General features: G+C 41.1%; 1 protein-coding gene across 1 annotated transcript in view; it reads left to right on the top strand.

Annotated features, from left to right (window-relative positions):
- Positions 1 to 18,653, top strand: part of LOC117506530 (vesicle-associated membrane protein-associated protein B/C-like) — a 56,742-nt gene extending 38,089 nt beyond the window's left edge. Inside the window, exons 3-6 of the mRNA XM_034166031.1 lie at positions 1,445 to 1,548; positions 6,435 to 6,515; positions 14,153 to 14,329; positions 15,620 to 18,653. Of these exons, the coding sequence (XP_034021922.1) occupies positions 1,445 to 1,548; positions 6,435 to 6,515; positions 14,153 to 14,329; positions 15,620 to 15,775 (518 nt within the window). The 3' untranslated portion in view covers positions 15,776 to 18,653. The remainder of the gene's footprint in view (positions 1 to 1,444; positions 1,549 to 6,434; positions 6,516 to 14,152; positions 14,330 to 15,619) is intronic.
- Positions 18,654 to 19,306: the final 653 nt, after the last annotated feature.

Raw genomic sequence — 19,306 nt, 5'->3', positions numbered from 1 at the left:
TCAACTTTATCATTTCAGTTCTTAAATAATAATTGTTGCAAATTCTCTCCTGAACAAAACAGGTTTGTGTCATCAGCAAAGAGAACTGCTAGCCTAGCTTAGCCTGTGTCATCCCAGCTTCCCCTCAGGAACTACAAGCCGGCTGCCGATGCTGGTGATGTCCTCGGTCATGGTCTCGGCTTGTGGTTTCCAGTGGGTTGTGGGCTCGGCTTGTGTCTCCAGCAAACCATGGGCTCGGCTTGTGGCTTTCGATGGTCGTGGGCTCAGCTTGCAGCCTTCGATGGGCCGTGGGCTGTTGGCAACTTCCGATGGCAAGCTTCCTTCTGGTTGACAAGCTCCAAACACTTCAACAACCATCAAGAATTCTGGCTCCGTTCCAACTGTAGCTGTGAAGTAGCTGTCTCTTGCGGTGGTCTCAGACGTAGCTGCCCCTGTAGCGATGGGCCCGCAGATAGCTGCCGCTGTGGACTCTTGCCGTGAGCTGGGTAGGCCACCGACTCTGCCGTAGGGATATACTGGGCCTCCGATTCCACCACGGCTGGGTTGGGCCTTCGATTCAGCAACGAGTTGAGGGGCCGCGTGTGAGGTGGTCAGCTACGCCGCTGCGAACCGGGATGCATCTGCGAATCTGGTGCGTGGCCAATCATTTGGCTGCCGTTGGTGGGATGTATCTGCTGCGCCGCTCCTGCAAGGCTGAACTAGGCCTCCGACATTGTCAAGGCTACTGCGGGCTGGGTTGCTTGGTCGCCGGCCACCGAGGGACCACGGGCCAGGATGTGCCTGTGACTCCGACACGAACCTGGATGGCGGACCTGGCACTGCCACCAGCAACAAGTCTCTCGCTGCTCCACTCAAATGCAAACTTGGTTACCATTTCAAAACTTTTGAAAGTGTCTTAATCATAGCTATAAAGGCAATGCATGCCACAACTTTGTCTTTATGTTCCACAAATGCCAAACTAATCACAATGTCATTTCACTGTATCTATACTTCCTACCTCTGGTAGCATCTGGGTACACACTTTTTTATTATTATTTTCTTCAAAGAATGAGCAGGGGCTATTTTTCTCTTCTTGGGTACAAAAAAACCTGTTTATTTGTGCAGTAGTTCATGTGTTTTGTTTGTCATGTACACAGGAATGAAAACGGAACATGGAAAATGGAACCGTAAGCATACAAAAGTGTAAGAAATAAGACTTCTTACACAGGAAAAAGTAATTATGCAGTAATTGTGACCTCTGTCTCTACAGCAATCAATGTTTTTCATTGGATTTGAGTCATCCTGCAACGGTGTGAACTAAAATGCCCAATTTAATGATAGTAGCTACAGTTTATGGTTCTGAAATTTCAGTGGATTTAAACATTATTTTTAGAACCCCCAAAATGAAAACTATGGATGCTCTAAATGCCTCAATGTTGACCATGCCTTTGATTTTGTATTTCAGTTATGCTGCAGCCTTTTGACTATGACCCCAATGAGAAGAGCAAACACAAGTTCATGGTCCAGTCTATGCTAGCACCCCCTGATATGACCGACATGGAGGGAGTGGTGAGTGTATTCCTTTTTATAAATCAGTTAGTGTTTTGCTTGGAAATGCTTTAAAAGCAAAATGCCTTGTACACGGATACAGCAAAGCCATTTAAGGGGAAAGTAGGACTAAACTTGAGAGGGGATACATCCATTGAATGTAGCTGTACAACAAAAGACCATCAATTAGAAGCTTCTACATGAATTTACTTGTAGAAAGGCACAAACATAGTGCTAAACACCCACACCCAGCGACAGCCTGATGGTGAGAATAGACTGCTGAGGCATGGCCTGAGCTGCAGTGGGTTTATGTGCAAGCTGGTCATTTTGGAAGAGGTTCAACTGGAAAGCAGATTTTCAGGTGTGGTTGTAAACACAGTACATCAGAGAGACGGCAGTTCTTTTGATTCAGGGACGAAAAATCTCTGCTTTTTCGCGTATTTCCGCTTTTTTTGCCAGTTGCCTGGGTCATTTTTAAGATCAGTGATCACTAGGAAGCGCAGGAACCATTCAGAGCTGAATTTAATGTTTTTTACATCAGCCACTGGGCAGCTAATAAGGGGTCCTCTGGGTTTTTGGGCCGTGGGCGTACTTCTTAATTTTTCCTGCTAAACATAAAAGAGCACATGTCTCTGAGTAATACTTACCTTTTTATGTTAAAACTGACCTGTTATGGTGCTCTGAAACAGTTGTTAGATGTATTTTATGACTTAAAAACTGGAGCGATGCTAACGCATTAGCGTGTCTATGACATTTTCAATGTTAAAGTTGGCATTCAGCTTTTGACGTAAGAGTCAAATGCATTACAAATAAATAATAAGGGTTTCCTGTGAACACCTAGTGACTCTCACACCCCCTACTTCATCCCTGTATCCTGTGAAAACATGCTTTATTTTTTGCTTTAAACTGTTGAATGTTTGGACGCTGCTTTAACTCCTCACCCACACTTCCACAGTCTCACCCGACAAAATGAAATGCAGAATTTTCCTTGTTTGTATGGATTTTATTAATTTCAAATTTGTTTTCCCTCTTAATTGATATCCCCCTCTCGATTGCTGAACAATTTTGGTATGTTTTTTGGTAAAAGGTTATTTTTTTGCTTTCTACAAGATCTGTGCTGTTTGGAATTTTACTATGTCTGTTAATATTAATATTTTTGACTTTAATTAAATTTAATTAGCTTATAATGTGCCAAATCACAGCAAAAGCCGTCTCAAGGCGCCTTGCATAAAACAAGTCAACATAAAATTGAATAAATAATTAAAAATGAATAAAAAAATTCAAATACATAAATGAAAACAGAAGTAAAAGAATAAAACAAATAAAAATAAAAACTATCCATAAGAAAGAGAATAAAAATAGGTTTTGAGTCTTGACTTAAAAATGTCCACAGACTCAGACTGCCTCACGGTCGCAGGAAGACTGTTATCAAAGTTTAAAAGTAGGAAGTTACTAGACATCCACCTTCTCACTGATAGAAGACAGTCCTCCAGGGATTTTATGGGAGTGAGATTTCCCGCAGTTATCGACATGTACAACTGAGTATCATCAGCATAACAATGAAAGGCAATCCCAAAACTCCGCAGTATATGCCCAAGGGGTGCCACATATAGGGAGAAAAGCAAGGGGCCTAAAACAGATCCTTGTGGAACCCCAAATCTCATGTCAGCAAGGTCAGAGGTAGTGCCATTATACAAGACACATTGAGAACGACCGGACAGATATGACGTCAACCAGGCAAGGGCACTTCCAGTAATCCCCAAAAAATTCTCCAACCTATTGAGCAAAATATGATGATCCACGGTATCAAACGCAGCACTGAGATCTAACAACACCAAAACCGTAGTGGTGTCTGAGTCCATTGCTCGCAAAAGATCATTCACAACTTTAGTGAGCGCTGTCTCTGTGGAGTGATATTTCCTAAAAGCAGACTGCAGCGGCTCAAAAAGATCACTCTCAGTAAGGTGGTCTATGAGCTGCCGTGAAACCACCTTTTCTAAAATTTTGGAACAGAATGATAGATTTGATATCGGCCTGTAATTTTTCAATACACTAGGGTCAAGATTACATTTCTTTAGTAATGGTTTAATCACTGCTGATTTAAAACATTTCGGAACAGATCCAGAGGTTAATGACAGATTAATAATTTCCAGCACAGTCGGCCCAAGAGTGGGCCACAGGTCCTTAAACAATTTTGTTGGTATGGGATCAAATAAACAGGTTGTGCTTTTTGTAGGCGCCACAAGTTTCGTCAGCACCCCCAATGAAATACTATTAAATTCTATCAATCTAGGTAACACTTCAGTGGTAGCGCCCACCTCCATAGCAGGTTTTAATGGCTGGTCCGAGGCGTGCTGAGATATGCTCAGCCTAATATCTTCTATTTTCTTCTCAAAATAATCTAAGAAATCCTGTGCTGAAAAGGGAGAACGACTAACAGGTGGCTGCCTGTGAATAAGAAATGTGACCATGTCAAACAAAAACTTTGAGTTATGTTTGTTTTTACTGATCAAATCAGAGTAATAGGTCTGCTTCGTGGCCAGTAGTGCATGCTTATAATCTAAAATAGCATCCCGCCACACAAGGTGGAACACCTCTAATTTGAAATAACGCCATTTCCGTTCCAAACCTCTAGCCTTCTGCCTGAGGTCACGCAAATAATCATTGAACCAAGGTGATTGTGCGTTAGGAGGGCGTGACCTTAAAAGAGGAGGCGCAATCTTATCAAGTGTAGTTTTAAGTGTTAAATTTAGACTATCCGCGAGGCTGTCCACTGATTTAGCATTCTCCAGATTCAAAGCTAAAATATCAGGTAGTCTGGCCTCAAGTTCAGTCATAGTTGAGGGTTTAATATGACGCTGCAGTTGTAGACAAGGTTGTTGTTCCACTAAACGTGGCAGCGTAAATGTAAACCTGATAAGTGAATGGTCAGAGACTATAGATGCGAGAGGCAAAATGTCAATATTTGTGACAGAAATCCCACGTGCAAGAACCAGATCCAGGGTATTTCCACTAATGTGTGTCGGGTCCTGAATGCATTGCTGGAATCCTAAAGCATCCATAATTTGCATAAATGATTTGCTAAGGGGATCAGAGGGCTTATTTATATGAATGTTAAAGTCACCAATAATCAAAATGTTATCTGCACTAGTTGACAAACTAGAGATGAACGCACCAAATTCATCTAAGAAGTCAGAATATGGGCCAGGGGGCCTATAAACAGTGACAAAATAACATAGCTGAGCTCCAGTTTTATGACCCTGACAGTACTTAGAATCATGGGCATAACGGAGAGTCAGATGCTCAAACGAATTATATTTGTGACCCCCAGCAGCTAATAAAGAAAACCTAGATTTGTAAATAAAAGCCACACCCCCATCCTGCTTCACACCACGAGACACGTGACTAAATGTGTACGCTGGTGGGCAGGCCTCATTCAAAGGAAGAAGAGTTGTGGGTTTGAGCCAGGTTTCACACAAGCTAGTCATATCTCAATGATGATCCATGATTAAATCATTAATCAACAATGATTTCGAGGACAGCGATCTGATGTTCAAGAGACCCAGGGTAAGGACCTCAGTGGGGATGACAGTCTCACTGTTCGGAACCCGGCGAAGCAAGCCCAGGTTCCGAGAGCGCCACTGGCGCACATCAATCCGGCAAAGATGTGGACGGCCGGGCCGACAGTCCTCAGAGCCGACCAGCGGCACCACACAAGCTCTAACCGGATCCACAAGATGCCAGGGCAGCACAGATCCTGCCAGAATTCTGTGCACAGCTCATCCAGAAACCAAACAAAAGGCCAAACAGAACTTCAGCTTCACCAGACGTCCACTTCGTCTCCCGCGGCGACGACTGCCCTTTCGGCTGAAAGGCAGCGCAGGAGCACGGCACAGAAAAGCCGGCACCTCCGATAAAAATGGGGGCGGAAAGTTCTGTCCACCCGTTGATAACCACACCGCACCATGAACCGGGGGCTGGAGATCCAGCAGAGTTTGGCGATCATACACCTGCAATGCCTCTGACTCAAAAACAGCATAAATTAAAACAATAAAATAACAGACTGGAGAGCAGCAGACGAGCAGCCAGACACAACGGCGCCATCTTGGCACTCCCTCCAACGTGGGAGTGACATGTTGACAGTCTTTAAGAAGAGTGAGTATGGTCTCAATAGCGACATTTTGAATGACCCGTATTGCCTCTTTTTGAAGAACAGTTAGTAATTTTATTGAACTCTATACAATTATAGACTTTTGATGAGGTGTACCCATGATTATGCGGACCTGGTCAGGATGGGGTCCACATAATCATGGGTACACCGAAATTAAGTCTATAACTGTTTTATTATATGGTAAACAAGAAAATTTGGAGTTTGTCAAATGTATTAAAACTGAAAAATCAATCTCAAGTTTCAGCTCTTTATTATTACTATTATTATTATTATTAGTGGATAATTCATTCCACTATTTGATGCTCAGAATGCCCTGCAATATTTAAGAAGGAATTTATCTGTTTCCTAGCTCTGCCCCAAAGTAATTGGTTCTTATTCCCAGCCACACTTTACCAATAAGCAAACTAGGTGAAAATGAAGCCACACTTTACCAACAAGCAAACTAGGTGAAAATGACACCCCTGTGGTGAATGCAGTAAAAGTTGCCTTTCATTAATTCAGCATCCTGAGAAACTCTGGTATAATGATTGAACGGCCTCTGGAGCGCCACTCATATTCAGCCTGATCAAAATCTACATATCCATTATGTTGGCCTCACCTTACGCTGCTCTTCTGCCATAAGATATCAGTGCTGTTGCTGTTTAGCTTTTATGTTGTTCCCAGTCTGTTGGAGAGTGCTGTGTCATGTTTACAGAATGGTACTGCTGTGACACTTTTTGTTTGGATCTGTCTCCAGTGGAAGGAGGCTAAGCCAGAGGAGCTGATGGACTCCAAGCTGAGGTGTGTCTTCGAGATGCCAGTGGAAAACGACAAAACAGTAAGCTCATACTTTTGCTTCTGTCACCTCTTTGTGTTTTTGTGGCTGTCCTCTCAAAGCATGAATTATTCATGTTGAATCACTTGTTCATTATCTCACCCATGACTAAGTTTAAGTGGGGAGACTGGAATTGGATCAGTCTGGCCGGTCATTCTTCTATGCATTAGTCACGATTGTATGGGATAAACTTTAACTATTGAACAGAATTAATAGAAACTTGGCAGGTTATTCTGCTGTGCCCTAGTCTTGAATGACTTTGAAAAAGTAGTTTGTGTGCACTTTTTTTATGTGGCGTATTTTATGGCTAGTTTTAACCTTCCTTCTGCTAGTGACTCCTCATAAGTCATTTTCCTGAATGTGTCTTGCAGTCATCTCATTTATTCATCTAATTAATCTCTGCTCGTATTTCTTATTCTCTCACTGACTGTTCTTTAATTTCATTCTCATGTACGATTCATCTCATTCATGTGGTTGCTTAGCTGCAACGTTTCTGTCACTACATTTTTGACAATTCCTTTTTGGGCTTTTGTTTTGATTGTTTTGTTTTCGTTAGTATGCCCAAAGCAGATGTTCACCCATTGAGTCTTTCTTTCATTGAGGTTTCTTCTAGGGATGCACCGATCCTGATACCAGTATAGAGTATCGGCCGATCCCATCTTCATTTACTCGTACTTGAAATCATAAAATGTCTGCGATACCCCGACCCGATACCCCTTTACAGCAGCATGATGTCAACCTCTGTGTGGGATTTCCACGCACACGCTCCGAAATGTCCAGACTATAACTGCTACTTTTTTCATATGTTTTGAACACTGCGGCTAGTTTAGGTATTATTACAGGCTTTACTCATTACTCATAAGTCAAATATGTCCATCATTGCTGTCCACTGATTGGCTGAAAGCTGCTGTCCAATCAGAGTAAATTCACACAGTAAATAAAAAGTCTTACCTGTTCATTGCAAAATAATCCACACAAAGCCTCCTGAGTTTGGAAAACATCTGAAAATACTTTAATTCTTCGTGTGGCTGAAAAAAGTTCCTCTGTGACTTCGGCACTTTGCGTCAGTTCCTCCATCAGAACTGCCATCAGGGTTTCAGTGACGGAGGTTGTCCATCAGGTTGGTGAGTTTCAGCCCTTGTTGTTGGTAATCCGTTTGCGGAATGTCCATGGAGCGGCGTTCAGAACCTCTGCTCGCCTCCACGAGCCATAATTTGGGCAAGAAGTCGAGTCACTGCACCTTGTTAATGGCTCATTTACCACAGGCAACGGGCGATTCTGTCTGCACTTGAGGGAAATTATCCCATTATCCACAAAGAAAAATAAAATAATGGTAAAAATACTCCATTTTGCCTCTGCATGCTCATCAATATTACATGTTCCATCTTTGCAGGAAAAAAAACATTTATGGTTTGTGTATGTTAACGGTATGCATTTAATTAAAAGTTAAAAAATAGTGTGAAGAGTGAAAAACTGTTTAGCTCTGTCTCACGTAGATTTAAAAAAGAGCTGATAACACAGAGAAGATTCCTTTCATCAAAATGAATCTGTCCCTCACATTTTGAAAAAAGACTTTTAGTCCTCACAGACATAGTTTGTGATGGACAATTTCAGTTCTATTGCTGGTGTTGTTTATTTTTCAGGTTACATTTAAGTGAGATGTTTATTAAGAAACACACGGTTAATGTTAAAAGACAATTTGTTGTCGTCAAAAAGTGAAGTTACATGATTTAAGTGAAATGTTTGATACTAAAAACAAAGCTAATGATATTAGTAGCAGTTACAGTCAAAACGTAAGGAACAACTGATGAATAAAACATGATTTCAAAGTCATCATAAAACTGTAATATGGTATCATTAAGTGTTCATATCGGTACTCAGTATTGAGTACCAAAATGTATGTACTTGTACTCGGTCTGGAACAAAAGTGGTATCGGTGCATCCCTAGTTTCTTCCTATCATTGATTTGAGGGAAATTTTCATCACCACCTTTGACAGTGTGCTTGCTCGTGGGATTAGTAGGATTTAAACCTTGCTTGTCTGTAGTACTGTGGGGTGACTTATGTTGTGATTTGGCACTGTATAAATAAACTACCACATTACCTGCGTGGATCCACGGGCTCTAGATTGTGTAGGGTAGTGGGTAGGTAGCTGATGTTTTTCAAGGGTGGTAATAAATTAAAAGCAATGAGTTGGAATGGCGTCCAGAATGTTTTTACAACCTTAGACATCAATAGTTTTTAATGTTAATTGACTGTCTTAATGTATGTTGTTAGCATATACACACTATTATTATTATTTTATTATTACTTCTATTGTCATTTGATTTTTAAATGGACCACAATGGAAATAAGTGTTTTCACTTTTTTGTGTCATCCATGTACAACTCCAATTCCAGTGAAGTTGGGACATTATGTAAAATGTAAATAAAAACAGAATACGATTTGCGAATCCTCTTCAAACTATATTCAATTGACTACACCACAAAGACAAGATATTTAATGTTCAAACTGATAGACTTTATTTTTTGTGCAGATATTTGCTCATTTTGAAATGGATGCCTGCAACACGGTTCAAAAAAGCTGGGACAGTGGTATGTTTACCACTGTGTTACATCACCTTTCCTTCTAACAACACTCAATAAGTGTTTGGGAACTTAGGACACTAATTGTTGAAGCTTTGTAGGTGGAATTCTTTCCCATTCTTGCTTGATGTACGACTTCAGTTGTTCAACAGTCCGGGGTCTCCGTTGTCGTATTTTGCGCTTCATAATGCGCCATACATTTTCAATGGGCAAAAGGTCTGGACTGCAGGCAGGTCAGTCTAGTACCGGCACTGTTTTTACTATGAAGCCACGCTGTTGTAACACGTGCAGAATATAGCTTGGCATTGTCTTGCTGAAATAAGCAGGGACGTCCCTGAAAAAGTTGTTGCTTGGATGGCAGCATGTGTTGCTCCAAAACCTGGATGTACCTTTCAGCATTGATGGTGCCATCACAGATGTGTAAGTTGCCCATGCCATGGGCACTAACACACCCCCATACCATCACAGATGCTGGCTTTTGAACTTTGTGCTGGTAACAATCTGGACGGTCTTTTTCCTCTTTTCACATCCATGATTTCCAAAAACAATTTGAAATGTGGACTCATCAGACCACAGCACACTTTTCCACTTTGCATCTGTCCATTTCAAATGAGCTCAGGTCCAGAGAAGGCGGCTGAGTTTCTGGATGTTGTTGATGTATGGCTTTCACTTTACATGGTAGAGTTTTAACTTGCACTTGTAGTTGTAGCGACGAACTGTGTTAACTGACAATGGCTTTCTGAAGTGTTTCTGAGCCCATGTGGTAAGATCTTTTACACAATGTCGTTTTTTAATGCAGTGCCGTCTGAGGGCTCGAAGGTCACGGGCATTCAGTGTTGGTTTTCGGCCTTGCCGTTTATGTGTTGAAAGTTCTCCAGATTCTCTGAATCTTCTGATTATATTATGGACTGTAGATGGAATCTCCAAGTTCCTTGCAATTGAACATTGAGAAACATTGTTCTTAAACTACTGGACTATTTTTTCACAGAGTTGTTCACAAAGTGGTGATCCTCGCCCCATCTTTGCTTGTGAATGACTGAGCCTTTTGGGGATGCTCCTTTTGTACCTAATCATGACACTCACCTGTTTCCAATTAGGTGTTCTTTGAGCATTCAACAACTTTCCCAGTCTTTTGTTGCCCCATCCTAACTTTTGAAACGTGTTGCAGGTATCCATTTTCAAAATGGGCAAATATTTGCACAAAAACAAAAACGTCTATCAGTTTGAACATTAAATATCTTGTCTTTGTGGTGTATTCAATTGAATATAGTTTGAAGAGGATTCGCAAATCATTGTATTCTATTTTTATTTACATTTTACACAAGGTCCCAACTTCATTGGAATTGGGGTTGTATTTTTAACGTATTTACAATTATATTATTTACTTACATTGAACTTACTAAATAAAATCACACACTCACACTTTTAATATAAAGATGATTTGCTGCCCCCTGTTGGAAAGGCATGTGAGTCGAAAACGTAATGAGCAATGTTTGCTAGTATTCGTACCTTCTCCAAAACTATTAGTCCTGTTAGTGTTCCATTTTTGCAGCATTCATCCCTGACCCAAAATACATAAGCATACTAAACAGCAAATGTCAGCTCTCCCTGGTCTTTGCGTGATTGAAGCCATACACATGCACACACAAAGAGGTCACTTGGCTGTTATAGATTTAAAAATAAAAAAGTTAATTGAAGTTTCAGCTTTCATCCTTTTTCTTCTTATTGTCTTAGTTTCAATTCAAAGATTCAGATTCAAACAACTTTGTTGATCCCTACACAAGCAATTCATATCACACCCAATTACCTCAGACAAAAAAATACAGCAATTAATCCACAATTATTATTAGTTGAACGTAATAATGGCACACATCAGAATTAAAACACCACGCATATACATTTAATTGTTTATGTACGCTAAACTTTAAGACAGTCTGTCATCCAAATTGAGACAGTGTGAGTGTGCGCTTTCCCCGCAAGCTTGGGGAAAACAGAAAGCTGCAGCAGCTGAGCCGTGCTGGCTCCCAGTGGGGAAAAAGGAGCAGTAGAGCAGAGGCCTGGGGGTGGAGGAACAGAAACACAAGGGGGGGGGGGGGGGGGTAGAAATCTTGGTAGGGGAGGCATTGGGTGTGCAGATAAGTTTATATAAGTTTCTGTCCGTGTGTGCATAATGTCTGGGGTTGCCATGAAAACATCAGGGCAGAAAGATGAGAGGGAAAGCCGAATACTTCACCACTGGAGGAAAACAAGCGGGACAGTTTGACCTTCGGAGGCTGATAAGCCTGCCATGTTTAGGGTTGAGCAGAGAATCACAGAAATTCCATTTACAGCTCCTCTGACCGACCAAATCCAATTTATGAGTATTCCCTGGTCTCCGATGTCTTCCTTTGCAAGGCAGACAGTTGCGCCGAGATGTTTTCCAACTTGCGTCTGAGTTCAAGGGTTAATGCAGTCTGAGATTGTACCGCCTTGCCCACCTCATTAATCATGATGGACAGGTGAGGGGTCGTGGTTCTGGTAGCAGCCATCTTGCCAATTCTCCGGTAGGTCAGTGCAGCACATAAACCAGTAAGCACAAGCCCTCCTACTATAAAACCAAATTAAAAAAATCTTTAACGTCCTTCACAGTGAGTGGAGCCAAGCACGTGATGCGCCACTTCTCCCAGGCATCGAGAACATAGCCCGCAGGGTAGGTTCCATCTGGGTACGCAGGGTCCCCGAGCCCGGATTTCTTTGTTGAGAAAATGGTGTCAGTAGCGTTCAGAGACCAGCTGATCAATTCCATGGTTATTCCAGTATAGTTTGAAAAATTCACAGTGTGGTAAAGTAGGGACTTTGAAGGTTGGAGCAGAGATGGAGAAACACAGAGGAGAGGAGAGAGGTGGAGATGTGACCGCCCTTGCCGAAGTCCCAAGCTGTACAGTGGCATTATTACTGTTATTATTATTATTAGTAGTAGTAGTAGTTATTTATTTCAGTTATAATTTTTCATCCTCATTTTAGTCGTATCTAATTTATCTCAGCTTTCATCCTCCTATTTCTTACTCTCTTAGTGATAGTTCTATTATTTTTTATTTTATTTTTCTCAGTCTAGTCATCTCGTTTTCACTCCGTGTTCTGTTTCATCCCATTATTAAATCTATCCCTTTTCATCCATTTTTCCATCATGTCTTGCCTGGATTCTGTTCCAGCTTTGTGTTCCTCTATCAGCCGCCTTTTTGGGCATCAAAAGAGTCACTTTGTTCATTCTGTCATGCAGTTTATTATTGTGATTTTATTCTCAGATCATACGCAGCTTTAGAGATGCAGCTCATTTTGCTACGAGCTGAGTGTACAGACTTCATAAATGTCAGAAGGGAAAATGACCTGTGGTAATTGTTTCCAATTCATTAAGAGTTATAGATGCATGTGGCTCTGTCAGCACTGTGGACCACAGAGTTTATTAATGCTGATAGAAACTAGCTTGATCCACTTAGGAAGGGCACCCGTGGGTGGTTTTCTGTAACTTAGGGACACCAGGGTCTTTGTTTCAGCATGCATGTGCACATACATTAGTGTTCAGAATAATAGTAGTACTATGTGACTAAAAAGATCAATCCAGGTTTTGAGTATATGTCTTATTGTTACATGGGAAACAAGGTACCCGCAGATTCAGTAGATTCTCACAAATCCAACAAGACCAAGCATTCATGATGTGCACACTCTTAAGGCTATGAAATTGGGCTGTTAGTAAAAAAAAAAAAAAAGTAGAAAAGGGGGTGTTCACAATAATAGTAGCATCTGCTGTTGATGTTACAAACTCAAAACTGTTATGTTCAAACTGTTTTTTTTAGCAATCCTGTGAATCACTAAACTAGTATTTAGTTGTATAACCAGTTTTTCATGATTTCTTCACATCGGCGAGGCATTAATTTTGTTGGATTGTAACCAAGATTTTGCTCGTTTACTGGTGTGCTTGGGGTCATTGTCTTGTTGAAACACCCATTTCAAGGGCATGTCCTCTTCAGCATAAGGCAACATGACCTCTTCAAGTATTTTGACATATTCAAACTGATCCATGATACCTGGTATGCGATATATAGGCCCAACACCATAGTAGGAGAAACATGCCCACGTCATGATGCTTGCACCACCATGCTTCACTGTCTTCACTGTGAACTGTGGCTTGAATTCAGAGTTTGGGGGTCGTCTCACAAACTATCTGCGGCCCTTGGATCCAAAAAGAACAATTTTACTCTCATCAGTCCACAAAATATTCCTCCATTTCTCTTTAGGCCAGTTGATGTGTTCTTTGGCAAATTGTAACCTCTTCTGCACGTCTTTTATTTAACAGAGGGACTTTGCGGGGGATTCTTGCAAATAAATTAGCTTCACACAGGCGTCTTCTGTCACAGCACTTACAGGTAACTACAGACTGTCTTTGATCATCCTGGAGCTGATCAATGGGTGAGCCTTTGCCATTCTGGTTATTCTTCTATCCATTTTGATGGTTGTTTTCCGTTTTCTTCCACGTGTCTTTTTTTTTTTCCATTTTAAAGCATTGGAGATGAACAGCCTATAATTTTTTGCACCTGCATATACGTTTCCCCCTCTCAATCAACTTTTTAATCAAACTACGCTGTTCTTCTGAACAATGTCTTGAACGTCCCATTTTCCTCAGGCTTTCAAAGAGAAAAGCATGTTCAACAGGTGCTGGCTTCATCCTTAAATAGGGGACACCTGATTCACACCTGTTTGTTCCACAAAATTGACAAATTCACTGACTGAATGCCATATAGCCCAATTTCATAGCCTTAAGAGTGTGCATATCATGAATGCTTGGTCTTGTTGGGTTTGTGAGAATCTACTGAATGTACTGGTACCTTGTTTCCCATGTAACAATAACAAATATACTCAAAACCTGGATTAATCTTTTTGGTCACATAGCACTACTCTTATTCTGAACACTACTGTATATAACACACATCTATAAATTTAAAAGACCCCATGTGCCTGGATCAGGAAACCGTGAAGTCATACACATTCTTTAACCTGTAACTTTATAACTCACCAACAGCATGACATGGAGTCCAACAAGATATCGTCCAGCCTTCTGAAGTCTGAGGCTTCCACGCTGCCGGCAAAGTCGGGCAGCTCCACCCTTGATGACGGAGAGGTAAAGAAGATCATGGAGGAGTGTAAGAGGCTGCAAATGGAGGCTCAGAGGCTACGGGAAGAAAACAAACAGATTAGGGTGGGTGACAACTTCAGGACACAATTCAACAAATATTTTAAAATGTTACTTGATACTCTGTTTCACTAGGGGTCACTAGAGTCTCAGTTCACAAATGTCACTCAAGTCCAGTGTTTTTCAGTCATGATCCTTGGGATCTTTGTTCTGCAATGTTTCCTGTCTCTCCCTATTCTGTTCCACGTGATTACCAGTAGTTAATTTGGTGTCTCAAACTCAAAATTTGGCTGAACACACCTGACTGAGTTTGGCACCTGTTTCCCCATAACATCATTGAGGGTTGCCCTCGCGTTTCTTTACTTCCTGTGCAGGGAACTATTGGAGCTGTACTTGAACAGTGTCACCTACAAAACCAGGTGTAGAGTTCTTTGAGTTTTTGTTTGTTTGTTTTTTCCCCTCTTTCGTTACGACATACTAAATTAAATTAAGGTGCAATATTTCATCACTACCTGACTGGTGTCAGTGCACGAGTTCATAAATAAATGAAGGAAACGTTTTTAGCTAGACACATTGACAAATTCACGCTCTGATGAATTACGTGGACACAATATTGAGGTTTGTGTTAAGGTTCAACAGCTCGTGGCCCTTTGGCTTCTAAAGACACCTTTACAAATCACTGAGTATGCCATCAATCACAAAATTAATTTAAATATGGTTTATTATAAGGAGTTAGTGGGAGACTAATTACACACATACAAAGGGTTGCTAAGGTTAGACCTTACTTGTGTGAAGCACTTTGAGGCAGCTTTGTTGTGATTTGGCACTTTATAAATGTAATGTAATTGAATTGAAGATGTATGATCAGTGCACACATTATGCACACCACAGACAGCTAAGAGAGTCATCAGTAAGCTGCACACTGTGGTCGCCTCCCTTTAATCTTATTGCCGCAGGGAGAAGAACTGCCGGCTGCTCCTGCAGCTGAGATTAAAGTAACAGAGAGCCCCAGCACCTCCAGTTCCCACACCTACTCCACCTGCTGCTGGGAAATGAAGTGTAATAAAGTCTGACACTGTTTACATTTCACAGAGGATTTGGTCTGACGGAGATTCAAGCAGATCATATTTATTAGTCTTTTTGATAAGTTGACTTTTTCCTCTTGTTGTCATCATGCCCCCCCCCCTTCCATTTCCCCCTCTCAATTTTCTCTTTCTGTATTTCACCACCTCTGTTCCACCGCCTGCAATTTTGTTTCGCCCACCTACATTCTTTAATCACCTCTTGAATTTCTTTTGCCCTCCTACCACTCCTGATACCTTGTTGCTTTGTCTACGCCTCTGCTTTCCAATTCAGGAGGACGATTGTCTGCGGATGAGGAAGAGTAACGTGATGTCATCTCAGCACACCTCACTTGGCATGAAGAAAGAGGAAGGCTTGAGCACCCGCACAGTGGCCCTTATTGTGCTCTTCTTTGTGCTCGGTGCAATCGTGGGCAAGTTGGTTTTGTAGAGTGCAGGCCTGTTTGCTCAGCCACAGCATGCTTTTTGGGGGAGATGAAACAAACACAGGATTCGGGATTTTTGGATCAGAAATTCTATGTCCGTTGAGTTGGGGGGGTGGCAGTAGTTTTGATTGAGTCTCATTTATGTAAAAATTTCAGTGGTAATGTATGAGAATAAAGAAAAAAATATACCTAAAGAACAAAACCTACTGTTACAGGTCTTGCCTCAATATAATCATCATATAATTCTGGCCCTGTTCCCAAAACTTCATGTATACAGGCGAGCGGCTCTGTGGGTGTGGGGGAATGGAAACATGATTTAATCCTCATGAATCAGACCAACAGATTTTTCCAACACAGACTAGGTTGCGTTGGTACGATTGAGTCAGTATGCGTCGAGCGAATGTCATTTCAGTGTGTTATTGTTCTTTTTTCTAATTCTTCTTCTAAATGACAAAGGCCAGAGCCTGTGTGTACACTATGTACGTAGTCCACCCTCCCACACTGTACAGTCTATCCAGGCTTGCCTCGTTCCTTCCAGCTAAAGCCCCTTTAAGAGAAGGAATTTATTAGAAATGATCCATACAATGGGGGTTATGCACACAGGGCTATCAAAATGACTCCTCCAATCAGAGGCTTTGTAAAAAAAATCAGCTTGTCTTCGATTGTATTACAACCTTGAACAACGTATGAAACACTATATCAGAAGGGTTTTTTTTTTTTTCTTCTTCTTGTCCCCCCCTCATGTGTCACCACATCCTCAGTTGGCAGAGGGGATGTTTGCATGCGTACACGCAGAGTGCTGCATTGGACTTTTGAATCTAACTTAATTGCTTTTATAATGGTGTCAATGTTATTTGACTGTAGGTTTGCACAGCTACATTTCTGATGGGTTTCTTTTTCCTTCTTTTGTGTTTTACAGCTTTTTTTTTTAATAATTTTTTTTTTATGATTTTTAGGACATGTTTGTTGTTAGGATTACAGCATTTAACTGTAGTCTGCTACATGAAATGAGCTCCGGATTTGTAGGATTGATCGCTGAAAACACTCTTGGTAAAGCCTTGCCTTGTGACCTGTTTGGGCAAGTTATTCTCAAACCGTGATGGAAGTGTGTGTGATGTGCATATGTCCATACGTGAATATATACAACAGATGTACATACTGTGGGGAGAAAAAAGTGTAAAGGTGAATTATATTGTTTCCCCTGACAACATCAGCAAAACAAAAGTCCTACTATTTTCCAACTGAGGCATACATTTGTTGACATTCTGTTTTGTTGAAAGTGTGTGTCTGTTTTCACTTCTCAGCTCTCCCTGCACCAGTGCTGCTGCACATGCTGGATTGTTTGGTTTATTTTTTCCCCACTCCACTGCAGGCTTGTGTTCATTTTGGGTGTTGGTTCAGCATTTATCAATTACTTATTAATGTTATATATTCACTGCATTTGAATTCACTTTCATTTGGAAGTGCAAGAGTGTTTCATCTTCCTGCGTATAGAGGCTTAATATTTTCTCAAATAAGGAGGGGGACTAGGAAGTGAGCAGCCACATGACACTGTACTGTTCTAGAGCTGATGGTGATGATTATTATTAATAATAATACCTTGTCAATATAAGCATATGTTGAAATGGTTTTACTTCAAGATTTGGATATTTCTGGTGAAATGCACATAATTCAGCAGTGGAAAGTGAATGATTTGAATATAAGACAACTGTATGTATAACTTAATTCAAAGTGTGTTCTCCTTTCACATATGGAAGAAATGATTAAATGAAAAAAAAAAAAAAAATTCAACCATCTTTTACTGTTGAGTGAAGTGGGAGGTGATGGATGTGTTTGGTGGGTGACTTTTTGATGTAATGTATGAAAATGTTCGGGTGAGGATGACTTACTGCAGAGCAGACCTGAGCTTCAGTGACATCTTGGGTTATCACTCCAGGATCATGGTGTACTTGCACAATTCTTGCCTTTTGCATCCTAATTTGCGTACCACACATCTATTGACTAAAGTGCCAAAGGGCGCTCTCTAATCCTGTTGGTGACTTTGTTTTGAGACTGCATAGCTGAAAACAAGAACTTGGAAGGTGGTGCTTTGCAACTGAAAAATTAAGGCGTGTCTCTTTAAAAACATTCCATTACCTCGTCAGTAAATTCTAGCACTAAAGTGTGTAGGATTTAGGTGTGTTTATGAGCAGAAATGGAATATAGCATTAATAACCATCTGTGTAATTACCTACAACAATGAATTAATGTGTTTTCATAAGCTTAGAAAGACAGTTGTCTGCATGGGAGCGGGCCCCCTCGTAGAGGCTGCCAAGTTGCATCACGTTGGTACAGTAGCCCAAATGGGACCTACCGTGTCTCAGAAGACTGAAGAAAAAAAAAGAAAAGGAATCAGTTCTCCTCTATACACTGTCTACTGGTTGCTAATGAAGGCTAACAAGTTTAAGAGTCCTCATTTTTGTGAAATGAGGATCATACATATAGTTTATCACAAGAAAAGGCAAGGCAGCATCAATCCCTGTGACTAAGAAGTGAAAAACAAAATGGGTTGTACAATGCAGTCTGCAACCTCACCATGACATAACACTAAATTCTACACACTGTAGCTTTAACACTCCTTTGTGAAATCCCCAAAATTGGTACTCAAACTGGGATGAAGCCAAATTATTTGCAAGTACAAAGTGATCCAGCTCTGGTTGTGAACACACTACGCTGACCGTCACCGTGATCAATTTAAGCAGTCGCAAAACTGTTTTGTATATATAAATAAATAAGTATCCACGCTGAAGATTATTCCTAGTTAAGTAGTTTCTCTGGTGTATAAAAACAAATCCAACCTGTTTGGACTATGTAGCATCTTAATAAATTAAACAAATAAAACACCTTATGTAACAGTGTGGCATCATTTCCAGTTACACATGGACTGTAGTACAGGTATAAATGTTAAAACAAGTCAGGCATCCACATCTTTTGTTTATAATTTTACACACACACACGAATTCAAAAAATGACCTTATTTTAATCCCACAGAACAAATGAAGTGTGTGAGTTGTTGTATGGTGGGGGAGTGTAGGGAGCCTTGCACATGAATGAATTTTTTTTCCCACCTGCAGAGCACAGCAGTTTCTAGCTGTCAGCCCACGTGCACTGACCACCTGCCGGATTCTCGTTTGCTGTCATTAGTTGAGAGTGAAGCACGTTCCAGGAGGCCATCCATAAGCCAAAATCACCAAGTGATAGACAGGTTGCGGAGTTTGGTCGTTGATGACCTTTGTGTCACCATCCAAGAACTTGCAGATGAGGTGGGGATAAGCACTGGTTTGGTACATTCCATTTTGTCTGAGGATTTGAGCATGCAGAAAATGTCAACAAAGGCCGTGCTGAAGCTGCTCACGGTGGAGCTGAAGCAACTGGCTGGAAGTCTCAAAGGACATGCTGAAATGCGCAAACAACTACCCTCACTTCCTGAACACGGTCGTTATTGGTGAGGAGACATGGGTATATGGGTACAACCCCTCGAAACCAAAGTTCAGTCA

The sequence above is a fragment of the Thalassophryne amazonica genome, chromosome 3, assembly GCF_902500255.1.
Source record: "Thalassophryne amazonica chromosome 3, fThaAma1.1, whole genome shotgun sequence".
Taxonomy (NCBI): domain Eukaryota; kingdom Metazoa; phylum Chordata; class Actinopteri; order Batrachoidiformes; family Batrachoididae; genus Thalassophryne; species Thalassophryne amazonica.
This window is presented reverse-complemented; position numbering and strand designations above follow the sequence as displayed.